Source organism: Galeopterus variegatus, unplaced genomic scaffold, assembly GCF_000696425.1.
Source record: "Galeopterus variegatus unplaced genomic scaffold, G_variegatus-3.0.2 Scaffold5727, whole genome shotgun sequence".
In the NCBI taxonomy this organism is placed as follows: domain Eukaryota; kingdom Metazoa; phylum Chordata; class Mammalia; order Dermoptera; family Cynocephalidae; genus Galeopterus; species Galeopterus variegatus.
The window spans coordinates 71,507-84,054 of record NW_007731838.1 but is presented as its reverse complement, the minus strand read 5'-3'; the positions used below and the strand labels follow the sequence as shown (position 1 = coordinate 84,054).

The 12,548-nt window shown below is 39.8% G+C and overlaps 1 protein-coding gene across 1 annotated transcript in view; it reads right to left on the bottom strand.

The window, feature by feature from the left end:
* Positions 1 to 12,548, bottom strand: part of LOC103605314 (protein FAM189A1-like) — a gene marked incomplete at its 3' end in the record, with an annotated part of 119,338 nt that overhangs the window by 60,556 nt on the left and 46,234 nt on the right. The window contains exon 3 of the mRNA XM_008589889.1: positions 4,117 to 4,251. Within this exon, the coding sequence (XP_008588111.1) occupies positions 4,117 to 4,251 (135 nt within the window). The remainder of the gene's footprint in view (positions 1 to 4,116; positions 4,252 to 12,548) is intronic.

The window sequence follows — 12,548 nt, the reverse complement described above, 5'->3', positions numbered from 1 at the left end:
CGCTCACTGGCTGAGCGAGGTGCAGGCGCAGCACCGAGGGTTGCGATCCCGTTGCCGGTCCCGGTCCGGTACGGGCACGACACTGAGGGTTGCGATCCGTTGCCGGACACGAAAAAAGACAAAAAAGAAAAATAATAAATAAATAAACGGGCGCGACACTGAGGGTTGCGATCCATTGCCGGACACGAAAAAAGACAAAAAAGAAAAATAATAAATAAATAAAAAATAAAAAATAAAAAGAAATTAACGATAAAGACAGAAAAGGCTGGGAAAGGAGCCACCAAAACTCAAGATCACGTCAAGAGCAGGGCAAAAAGGTAATACTCACCACAGAAAAGTTAGAGAGGCTTCAGAAAAACTGATCAAAATGAGAGGGACAAGGACGAACAAAAATTAGACAAAAAAAGACAATTAGGAAAGACAGATAAAAGTGGTCTTAGAAAAGCGCTGTTGTCCTCGAACAGAACAGAAAAAAACCCAAAGAGAAAGTTCCAGGAAAATTTTCTGAAGTAAAGCAAGATGTAAACTCATGGGTTGAAAGGGTACACTGTGTATCATGGAGAACTTGATAAAGATTGATCAGTATCAAGACATATCATAGTCAAGTTAATGGACTTGATCACTGAAAAGTACTATTGACATGTAGATTTTTTAAAAAGTTGCCTGGTGTCAGATAGTATGGGCTAGTTTCCACTGTAGTAACAAATATCCCCCAGATCTCAGTGGATTAAAACAATGAAAGTTTATTTCTTATTCATGCTACATGTCCAGTGTGAGTAAGGTACAGGGCTCACTGCAATAACCCAGGCTGATGGTGTAGCCACCATCTGTAACTTGCCACTTACTGTGACAGAGGGAAGGAGAGCTCCGGAGGATCTCACACCACAGTAAAATACTCCTGCTTGGAGGTGATACATACACTCATTAAGGTTTGTTGACTTTGCCCTCCACAACCACAGGGGACTAGGAAGTCCGGTCTTACCACATAAGGGGAAGTTGTAGAGCTAGAAATATTTTGAAACAGCATTAATGACCACCACACACCTTAAAGGGAGAAAGTATTAGCTGAATTTAAGATTTTTCCTTACATAAATATTCAATGCCAAAAGAGAATGGTATGTCACCTATAAACCCCTAAGGGGAAAAAATGCTCCTCAAGAATTCTGTGTCCAGGGTGAAAACATCATGTGGATAATGATTCCAGATTCTGCTCAGGATATAGAGAGCTGGAAAGAGCATGGCCCCACCATTACAACAACAAAACAATACTGCAAATGCCCAATTTAGGTTGAGCCCATCAGACAGCTAAGGACACAGAGCAACCAACTAACCCACATTCCAAGGAAAAGGCAGACCTTCCAAGGAGAGACATGAGCACTTACCTGGGGCGGATGCAGTCAGACGCCAGCTCTAATGGCAAAGGTGGACAATATGCATGATCATCTAGGTAATTTAGCAGAGAGATGGAAGCAATAGGAAGAATAAAATGGAAATGCTAGGAATAAAGAACAGTCACAGACACGAAGAACCTTTGATAGACAGGGTCATCTGCAGACTCTACACAGATGAGGAAAATATGAACAAGTGGGGTTTATCTTGGGAATGCAAGGCTGACTCACCATTCAAAAGTCAGTCCATGTCATTCACCATGCTGGCAGACTAAAGAAGACAAAGTGTAGGAACATCTAAGCAGATGCAGAAAAAGACTTAGACAAAATTCAACATGAACTCATGGTAAAAACTCTAAGCAAACTAGGAATAGAGGGGAACTTCCACAACCTGAAAAGGGGTATCTGTGAAAAACGAAGAGCTGACGTTGTTCTTAATCCCTAAAACCAGGAGCAAGGCAACGCTGGCATATGCTCTCCAAGATCTACTCAGCACCGCACTGGAGGGTCCAGTAGGCGCAATAGGCAAGGAAAAGAAAGAAGAGGCACCCACACTGGAACATGTGAGGGTTAATTTCAGGTGTCCATTCCACTACATTGAGAAATATCTGGAGAACTAGTGAAGCATTATTCCTGGGTGTGTCTGTGAGGGTGTTCCTGGAGGAGACTGGTATGTGAGTCAGTGGACCGAGTGGGGAAAATCCACCGTAAGCAAGGACTGCACCATCCAATCGGCTGAGGGCCCGCATAGAACAAAAAGACAAGAGAAAGGCCAATTCATTCTCTTTCTTCTGGAGCTGGGACACCCTTTTTCTCCTGCCCCTGGACATGAGAACTCCAGATCTTCTGGCCTTTAGACTCTGGGAATTACACCAGCACCCTCTCCATCCCCCCCACCCTGGGTTCTCAGGCCTTCTGCCTCAGACTTAGAATTGTACCACTGGCCTCACTGGTTCTGAGGCTTTCCAACTTGGACTGAGCCATGCTAACAGTGTTCTAGGGTCTCCAGTTCGCAGATGGCCTGTCGTGGGACTTCTCAGCCTCCCTAATTGCGTGATCCAATTCCTCTAATAAATCTCCTCTCATGTATCTGTATCTGTCCTATTGGTTCTGTCTCTCTAGAGAACCCTAGTACAGAATGGAAGATGTAAAACTGCCTCTCTTTACGTATCATATGATTGTTGATACAGAAAATCCACAAGAATCTATAAAAGATCTACTAGAACTAATAAGTGAGTTTAACAAGATCAGTAGCAAAAATCAAACTTCTATATACTCGCAACGAATAAGAGACAATTTAAAAGAACCATTAAAATAGCACTAATAAATATGAAATAGTGTAGGCATAAGTATTATAAAATGTTTCTCCATATACTGAAAACATGTACATACTGAAATCTATACAACACTAATGAAATAAAAGAAACACTGATGAAATAAAAGAAGACCTAAATAAATGGAGATCTATGTCACGAATATGTAGATTCCCTTCAAAGTGATGTACGAGTATGGATTCGACACAATCTCAATCAAAATCCCAGTAAGATTTCTATAGAAATTGACGGGCTCACTCTAAAATTTATATGGAAATGCAAAGGAACTAGGGCAGCCGAAAATTTTTTTTTGGAGAACATCAAAGTTAGAAAACAGTAATAAACAGATGCTCACTTGCAACAGCCCCTTGTCTTCTTGATTTCAATTGAAACCCAGCCTCCCGCTCCCTGCAAGGCCATTCCTCCCTCTACAGGACCTCAGCTGGTGGGCAGGGGCAGGCTGCCTCTTCTCCTAATACCTAAGCCACTGCTGCTACCTTCAGACCACTGCACTCTCACCTCAGTTATAAACCCTTCCTCCCTTGAGCCCCACCCATGCCACCGGCTCTGACAGTCCTTATTTCTAATTAAGTGTTTTTACACAACTCATTAAGAACTTTGGTGTCATCTTTCTTTGCCTTCGTCTCTCACCACGGTCCTGGGCAGTGTGAACACCCATGGGGATGGGCCACTCAGTGAGGCTCTCCAGCCTGACCTGAATGAAAAAAAAAAAAAAGGAATAATACAGATTGAGTATCATCTGAAATTCTTGGGAACAGAAGTGTTTTGGATTTTGGTATATTTGCATTACACTTACCATCTGAGCATCCCAAATCCAGAAATCCAAAATCTGAAATGCTCCAATGAGCAATTCCTTCGAGTGTCATGTTGGTGCTCAAAAATATTTCAGATTTTGGAGCATTTCAGATTTTGGATTTTTGGATGTGGGATACTCAACCACTATAATACAACAAATTTTCCATGCCATTTTTTTTTAAAGATCAGATGCTATACATGAGAATAGATTGCTATGGGAGATTGTAAAATTTCTTTCTCCAACTATCTTTTAAAAAGCAAAATAAATAACCATCTGTTCCCCAATGGTGTAACAGCAAAATGTCAGGAAAGCAATAGAATGCACCACATCCTCATTTGTAAGGACCTTTTTCGACCATTCGCGTAAGTCAGAGGCAAGAAAATGAAATGGTGAAAATGGAAAACAAGATCCAGAAAGTGACACCCTCAAAATGAAAATCTACAGTCCTTTAAAACATTCTCCAGAAAGATCTTCCCTCTTGCATCAAACCTACCTGAATGATTAAGAGCTGAAAGGAATCTACAGGTTAGCCCACCTTCCTACAGTGACCGTAAGGCATGGGATGGAATGCATGCACAAGCAGCGCCCGCGGCGTCACCTTCAAGGTCAGCCTCACGGCGTTGCAGTTCTCCTGCAGCGGGTTCAGCTTCAGCGTCTCCCCGAGGTTGCTGCAGCCGGACGACTGGTGCTGCAGCTCACAGCAGACACACACCTCCACACTGTCAAACTTAATCTAGACAGAGGAACACAGACAGACCTCACCATTAACATGGCATTTGGCCCTTGTGGACACTGGGTGACACATTAAGAACACATGAACATGGCTCAGTTCAAAGCATTCTGTTTCATTATCTTCAAGCAATAAAGCAAAAATGATTTCTATTAACAAAGGCCATGAAGGACACCATCAGGAATGACTTCAAATTCCTACTTTAAAAGCAATAAATAAGAACAAAAAAATACACTTGAAGAAGCCTAACCTGTAAGTTAGAGAAAACTGCACATGAATTACAGAAAGAAGATAAAAGTAAATAAACTGAAAATCACTCGTATTGACTTATGCATGGAGAAGTGTTATCACAGCTCTGTGCCGTGGTTCATTCTCCTCCCACAGTCAGAAATTTCCTGTCTCACGTGCTGTCCGAGCAAACTCCTACTCATCCATCAATACCCAACTCCAGCTCCATCCTTGAGGCCTGGTCTGGTTCCCTTGGCCATACCTCTACTGGAGACTTATTTTATCCAGCTACAATGACATTTATCACCACAGTATTCACCATGACAATGAGTTGTAGGTGTTCAATAAATGCTAAATAAGTAAAAACAGCTTGGAAAATTGAAAACCAAGGAAGGACAGAAATACATTCCAAGCATTTTAAAAAGCAGTGTTGGACAAAAAGAGAATACGAGAGTCTCAGTGATAGGAAAGAGAACCGAGTTACCAGTGCCTGAGAGTGAAGCAGATTTAAAAAAAAAAAAAAGTCCTAGATGTAAAATTACTAAAAAGAAAATCAGTAAAACCTATACAATTTTATTCAAAATAGCATATAATAGGAAACAAATTATTTCCTTAGACTAGGAGGTGCCCTACTTTTCAAGAAATAAGAATAAGTGCTTTATACCAGCTAACTCAAAGTGCAAATATTTTTCAGACAAATATTGACCATTCATAATTGTAACAAACGATTTTTCATTGCATGAAGTATTGCCAAGGGTGATGCTATAAAACTTCCATGTATCAATGTTTCTGCCACCTGTAACTGGAGGTGGGGAAACACAGCATCCTCCCAGCCAAGAAACGTGCAGATATTCACTCGAGGAGCTGCTCCCCTCCATGGAGCCCAGAGGTGCCCTTGCAGGTGTGGAGCCCTTCCATCATTTTCCTAGTTTATCCCTCTTGCCTTTTGTTATTTGCCTGAACTGTGCTGGCCAGAAAAACACATACGAACCAATCCTTGTCACGGTTGCCCTGTGGGCTCTTTCATTCCTCTGACAGAATAATTAGGAATGGCATCAATAGGTAGAACCATGTGATTTATCTTCTTTAGCCTGTTAATATGGTGGATTAAATTGGTTGATTTTTGAATATTAAACCAGATAGTATCCCTGGAATAAACCCCTCTTGGTAATGATGCATAATTTTTTTATGCATGCTGAAATTTGTTTGCTATTATTTTGTTAAGGATATTTGCATCTATATTATTGTGGGATATTGGTCTGTAGTTTCCTTTTTCTATACTGTCACATTTTGGTAGCATGATATTACCACTTCCATAAAATCAACTGGGAAGTGCTCCCTTCTCTTCTGTTTTCTGGAAGAAATTGTGTAGAAATGGTGTTAATTCTTTAAATGTTTGGTAGAATTCTGCAGAGAAACCATCTGGGCCTGGAGATTTTGTTTTTATGAGTTTTACAATTATAAACTCAATTTTCTTAATAGTTATAGGGCTATTCAAATGATCTACTTCACATGTGTGAATTATGGCAGTTTGTATTTTTCAAGGAATTGATCCATTTCATCTAAGTTATTAAGTTTATTTGTGTAGTTTATTTGTTCATATTATTCCCATATTATCCTCTTGATGTCTGCAGGGCCTGTTGTTATAGCATGTTTCATTCCAGCTATTGGCATTTTGTGTCTTATCTTTCTTTCCTGCTAGAGGTTTGTCGATTTTCTTGATCTTGTCAAAGAACCAGCTCCTTTTTCATTAATGTTTTTCAATTGTTTTTTCTGTTTTCCATTTCATTGATTTCTCCTCAAATTTATAAAATCCTTTCTTCTGCTTACTTTGGATTGATTTTGCGCTTCCTTATCTAATTTCATTTTTTATCTTTTTAAATTTTATTTATTAATTGATAAATAAGTGTATATATTATGTACTTATGGGGTACATTGCAATGTTTGATAATGTTTACATTGTGAAATAATTAAATCAAGCTAATTAACACATCTATTACTTCACATATTTATTACTTTGTGTGGTGAAAAATTTAAAATCTACTCTTTTAGGGCCGGCCCGGTGGTGCACTGCTACAGTGCACCGCTTGGGAGTGCGGCGGCGCTCCCGCTGAGGGTTTGGGTCCCACATACAGACTGGTTCCCGCTCACTGGCTGAGCGGGGTGCGGGCGCGACACCGAGGGGTGCGATCCCGTTGCCGGTCCAGGTCCGGTACGGGCGCGACACTGAGGGTTGTGATCCATTGCCGGACACGAAAAAAGACAAAAAAGGGGAAAAAAATAAAAAATAAAAATAAAATAAAATCTACTCTTTTAGGGCCAGCCCCGTGGCTCACTCAGGAGAGAGTGGCACTGGTAGTGCTGAGGCTGCGGTTTCGGATCCTATATAGGGATGGCCAGTGCACTCACTGGCTGAGCGTGGTGCAGACATCACCGAGCCAAGGGTTGCGATCCCCTTACCAGTCCAAAAAAAAAAAAAAAATCTACTCTTTTAGGGCCAGCTTTGAAAAAATGATGCATTGTTATTTTAGTCACCAGTCTGTGCAATAGATCACTAAAGCTTGTTCCTCCTGTCCAACTGAAACTGTACACCTACCCTTTGATTAACATCTCCGCTTTCCTCATCCACTGCCCTCCCCTGGCTTCGCGTAATCACTAGTCTTCTCTCTAATTCTGTCAACTCAACTTTTTTTNGCGACACTGAGGGTTGTGATCCATTGCCGGACACGAAAAAAGACAAAAAAGGGGAAAAAAAATAAAAATAAAAATAAAATAAAATCTACTCTTTTAGGGCCAGCCCCGTGGCTCACTCAGGAGAGAGCGGCACTGGTAGCGCTGAGGCTGCGGGTTCGGATCCTATATAGGGATGGCCAGTGCACTCACTGGCTGAGCGTGGTGCAGACAACACCGAGCCAAGGGTTGCGATCCCCTTACCAGTCCAAAAAAAAAAAAAAAATCTACTCTTTTAGCAACTTTGAAAAAATGATGCATTGTTATTTTAGTCACCAGTCTGTGCAATAGATCACTAAAGCTTGTTCCTCCTGTCCAACTGAAACTGTACACCTACCCTTTGATTAACATCTCCGCTTTCCTCATCCACTGCCCTCCCCTGGCTTCGCGTAATCACTAGTCTTCTCTCTAATTCTGTCAACTCAACTTTTTTTAGATTCCATATATGAGCAAGATCATGCAGTATCTGTCTTCCCATGCCTGGCTTATTTCATTTAGTATAATGTCCTCCAGGTTCATCCATATTGTTACAACTGACAGAATTTCCTTTTTTTTTAAGGCTGAACAGTATTCCCTTGTTACACATACCACATGTTCTTTATCCATTTGATGTTGGAGGTAGGGGTCTGGGGGACCCGACAGTCAGCCTCGACCCACCCCGTCCTCTTACCAGGTTCTTGACTCCACCACAGGAAAAAATCCAAGGGCAGAGTCACAGTAGAAAGTAAGAACAAGTTTAATATAACAGATAAGAAATATAGGTTCCACAGAGAGAGTGCAGCCTAGCTCCAGAGACTGAGCAGGGCCCACATTGAGTCTGACACAAAAGCAGGAAGAACGTACTTAAAGTTCAGTACAGAGTGCAGGCTGGCTCCAGAGAGTGAGCAGCCACTTACTGGAAGTTAGTTAGATACAAAGTAAATTACACACACCTCAGCCAGGGAAGTGCACTCGCCTCCAGGAAGTGAGCAACCACTCTGCTTTCGGCTGGGACTTGGCTTCTATAGGTTTTCTATCTAGTGAATATTCGATTAAAGGGGTGGTTCCCAGGTGTATGCACAGAATGTTCTGTGCAATTGAACATGACCGGCCACTGGATTGCATAAGCCGGCCCCCTGTTGTCTCTTTTTATGTGTTGGTGCTAAGAATAGGTCTGGCAACCGTTACTTTTCTCCAGGGAGAGCTCAGAGGTGGGGGCCTGAGACCTCAGGGAGGGGCTGGAAACCCAGAGGCATGTCCTGAAACCCAAGCCCAGGAAAGCTGAGCGCCTCCTGTATCACATTCATCCTATGATAGATATAGAAGTTGCCTCCGTGTCTCGGCTACTGTGAATAATGTGGCATTGAACATGGGAGCGTAGGTATCTCTTCACATACTGAGTTCAGTTCCTTTGGGTATATACCCAGAAGTGGGACTGCTGGCTCCTACGGTTTATTCTATCTTTACTTTTCTGAGAAACCTCCATACCGTTTTCCATAATGGCTGTATTAATTTACATTTACACCAACAGTACACAAAGGTTCCTTGAAGTAGGAATGAGGTTACTGATCTGAGTTTTCCTTGTTTCTTATGTAAGCATCTAGTGCTACAGACTTGCCTCTCAGTACTGCTTTTGCTCCATCCCACATATTTTCTTTTTCTTTTTTTTTTTTTTAAAAGATGACCGGTAAGGGGATCTTAACCCTTGACTTGGTGTTGTCAGCACCACGCTCTCCCAAGTGAGCGAACTGGTCATCCCTATATGGGATCCAAACCCGGGGCCTGGGTGTTATCAGCACCGCACTCTCCCGAGTGAGCCACGGGCCGGCCCATCCCACATATTTTGACATTCTGTGTTATTGTTTTCATTCAGTTCTTTGTATTTGTAAATTTCCTTAGAGACTTCCTCTTTGACCCATGTATTATCTAGAGGTGTGTCAATTCGGATTATCTAGAGGTGTGTGTCAATTCCACCCCACATATTTGAAGATTTTTCTCATAATAGCACACCAAAAAGTTAAGGATGAGCAAAATGAAAAGACGATGGAGGGCAACGCAAATGTCCTGCACTGAGAAGAGGAGAAGGCAGAGAAGAAACAGTGAATCAGCCTGTAAACAGGACTGATCACTGCTACAGTGGTTTTGGAAAACTAAGCTTTTCTTTTTTAGTTGTTTTTCTCCTACAGGTAAAGTGTCATTTTTCTGTGGCTGCTTTAAGATTTTTTTCTTTGTGTTTGGTTTTCATAAGTTTCACTATGATGTCTCTTGACGTGGATTTCTTTGGGTTTATCCAGTTTGGGCCCACACAGCTTCTTGAATTAGTAAATTAATGTCTTCTGCCAAATTTGGAAAGTTTTCAGCCATTATAATTCTGAGTACTTTTTCAGCCTTGCCTTTTTAATCCTCTCCTGCTGCAGTCCAAGTGATGTGAATGTTAGACCATAAGTCCCCAAGGCCTTGTTTATTTATTTGTTTAATTCAGTCTATTTTTCTCTCTGTTGTTCAGTTAGGGAAATTTCTATTGTTCTATCTTCCTGTTCACTGATTCTTTTCTCTACCCCCTCCATTCTGTCTTTGAGCCCATCCACTGAGTTTTTATTTCGGTTATTGTATTTTGGAGTTCTAAAATTTCCATTTGGTTCTTTTTTATGTGTTCTGTTGCTTTCCCAAGGCTTCCTATTTATTCACTTGTCTCGAGTATTCATATTTACCAGTTGAAGCATTTTAATCATGAACTGTAGATGAACATGTGAAAGTCAAAACAATAAACGGTGACAAGATAATATAGAAGAATACCTTCATGTTTATGGAACAGAAGAACATTTCTTAAACATGGCTCAAAATGTGTTGATCATAAACAGACGACTGATGTGTCTGACTATCTGAAATTAAAAATTTCTCTCAAATGATACCCACAAGAGAGTAAACAGATGAGTTTGCATCATCTGTGACAGAGGACTCATATCCAAAACAAACAACCCTTTCAACATTAAGAAAGACACAAACAACCCAATATGAAACACGTAACAATGAGCCCCACTGCAATAGTAATCGGAAAAATGTAAATGAAATTACAATGAGACACTTATACCCCCACCAGAATGGCTAAAATGAAAAAATAATGACAAGAGACAACACAAGGGGGTGACAGCACATGGAGCAACAGGAAGTCTTATGTACTGCTTGCGTGAGAGTGTGAACTGGGACAACGACTTTGAAAAACACCTTGGCATTATCTACTTAAGTCAGACTACTACCTAATCTAATATAACACCCAACAGATATTCCAGCTCTAGGAATATACTCAACAGAAATGCATGCAATGGTAACAAGAAACATGTGCTAGAAAGTTCACAGCAACATTATTCAAAATAACCTCAATCAGGAAAAAGCCTAAAGTCCATCAACAGTAGCATGAATATATGAATTGTATTATATTCATAACATGAAATATTATAAAGCAATGAACATGAAAAAACTACAGCTACATACAACATGAATAAATTGCGCATCATAAATGTTGAGTGCAAGAAGCCAGATACAAAATAATGAACATGAAATGTTTCTGCTTAGGTAAAGTTAAAAAAAACTTTAGGCAAAATTAAGTATAGTTTTCAGAGGTACATGCATAGTTGGTACAACTATTAAGAAGTTAAAATATGTGAATATCAAAAATTATGGTGGTGGTTACCCACAGTGGAGATGGGGGGGAAGAACTGCGAGTGTACAAGGAGGGGTGGGGGGTGCTGGGGATGCTTCTGTTTCAAGGGGATGAAGTCACAAGGTACATGCATAGTTGGTACAACTATTAAGAAGTTAAAATATGTGAATATCAAAAATTATGGTGGTGGTTACCCTCAGTGGAGATGGGGGGGAAGAACTGGGAGTGTACAAGGAGGGGTGGGGGGTGCTGGGGATGCTTCTGTTTCAAGGGGATGAAGTCACATGGGTATTTACCTTGTGATAAATCACTGGGCTATACATTTTTTGTACACTTTCCTGCATGTATTTTATATTTGTCAATAAAAAAGGTTAAGAACAGATGGGCTTGAAATGAAACGTAAAAGTTAAATTTAAAAAAGAACAAAAATTAATAGAAAATAGGAAAAAGGAATTTAATAAACATGAAAGGTGAAACTGATGAAATAGAAATAAAGACATTAGGATAAATGAAACCTAAATCTGCAGTAATATAAACAAACCAATGGAAGAATTAATTTTTTAAAAAGAAAGTCAAACCATATAGCATTAGGAATGAGAAAAGATCTATAACTATAGATATACTAGAGATGAAAAAGAATACTGGCAGCTCTACAGCCATAAATTTGAAAATCTGTAGGACATCTAGAGAACATCCTAGCAAAATATAAATGATTAAACTGAGTCCAAAAGATATAGCAAACCTAAACATCAATGACCATAAAAGGGATTGTAAAAACCCAAATGGTATTTCAAGTTGAGTTCACTTTGACCTTTAATGACCTAGAAGCTTAGCAGCCTTAGTGGTAAACGCCTGTGTTCTGGTTGCTCCAGCCTGGCTAGCCAGAATCATCCCCAGGACATTTTCAAAGTATATTGCACAAGGGAGAAATAGGATTTAACTGTGTTAAGCATTATGTGATAGTTTGTTTCAATGGGACAACCTAGCCTACCCTGACTAATACATAAGGTTAATTCCAGAAATAGAATTCTAGAACACTGGTAGGTCTATCAAGGAAAGTTGTCCTATCAACAAATTAAAACAAAAAAAATCATATGATCACAGAAATAGATATCATAAAGCCATTACATAAAATTTAGCAGGCATTCAAAATAAAAGCTCTAAGTCAATTAAGAATAGGAGAAAACTATTTAAACCTGTAAAGACTTTTACCACAGATCAACAGCAAACATCAAATTGACTGGAGAAACACTAAAGGCAATTCCATCCACTAAGATCAGGAAGGAGAGGGAGCTATCCATGATCATTGTCACAATCAATACTGTTTTAGGGGCTTTTAGCTAATGCAATATGATAAGAAAACTTACAAGCTATATACATATTGGAAAAGATATAACTGTCTATTTTCAAATGATGTTATTAAAGATCTAAAAATTCTAAGAGACTATACTAAAAAACAGGTGAAATTAGTAAGAGTATTTGTTACACTGGTTATAATAAATGATACTAGGAATGACCAGTTAAAAATAAAAATGGCAAAATATTGTATTTACAGTAACAATAAAGTACTCAGAAATAAATTAAACACAAAAAATTGACCTATGTGAAGTTAAGATGTTATTAAAGGGCAAGAACTGAGATACAGTGAGTGTGAGTCATTCTATCTAGCCATCTACTACCATTGAGCCTTCCTCCTTGGTTT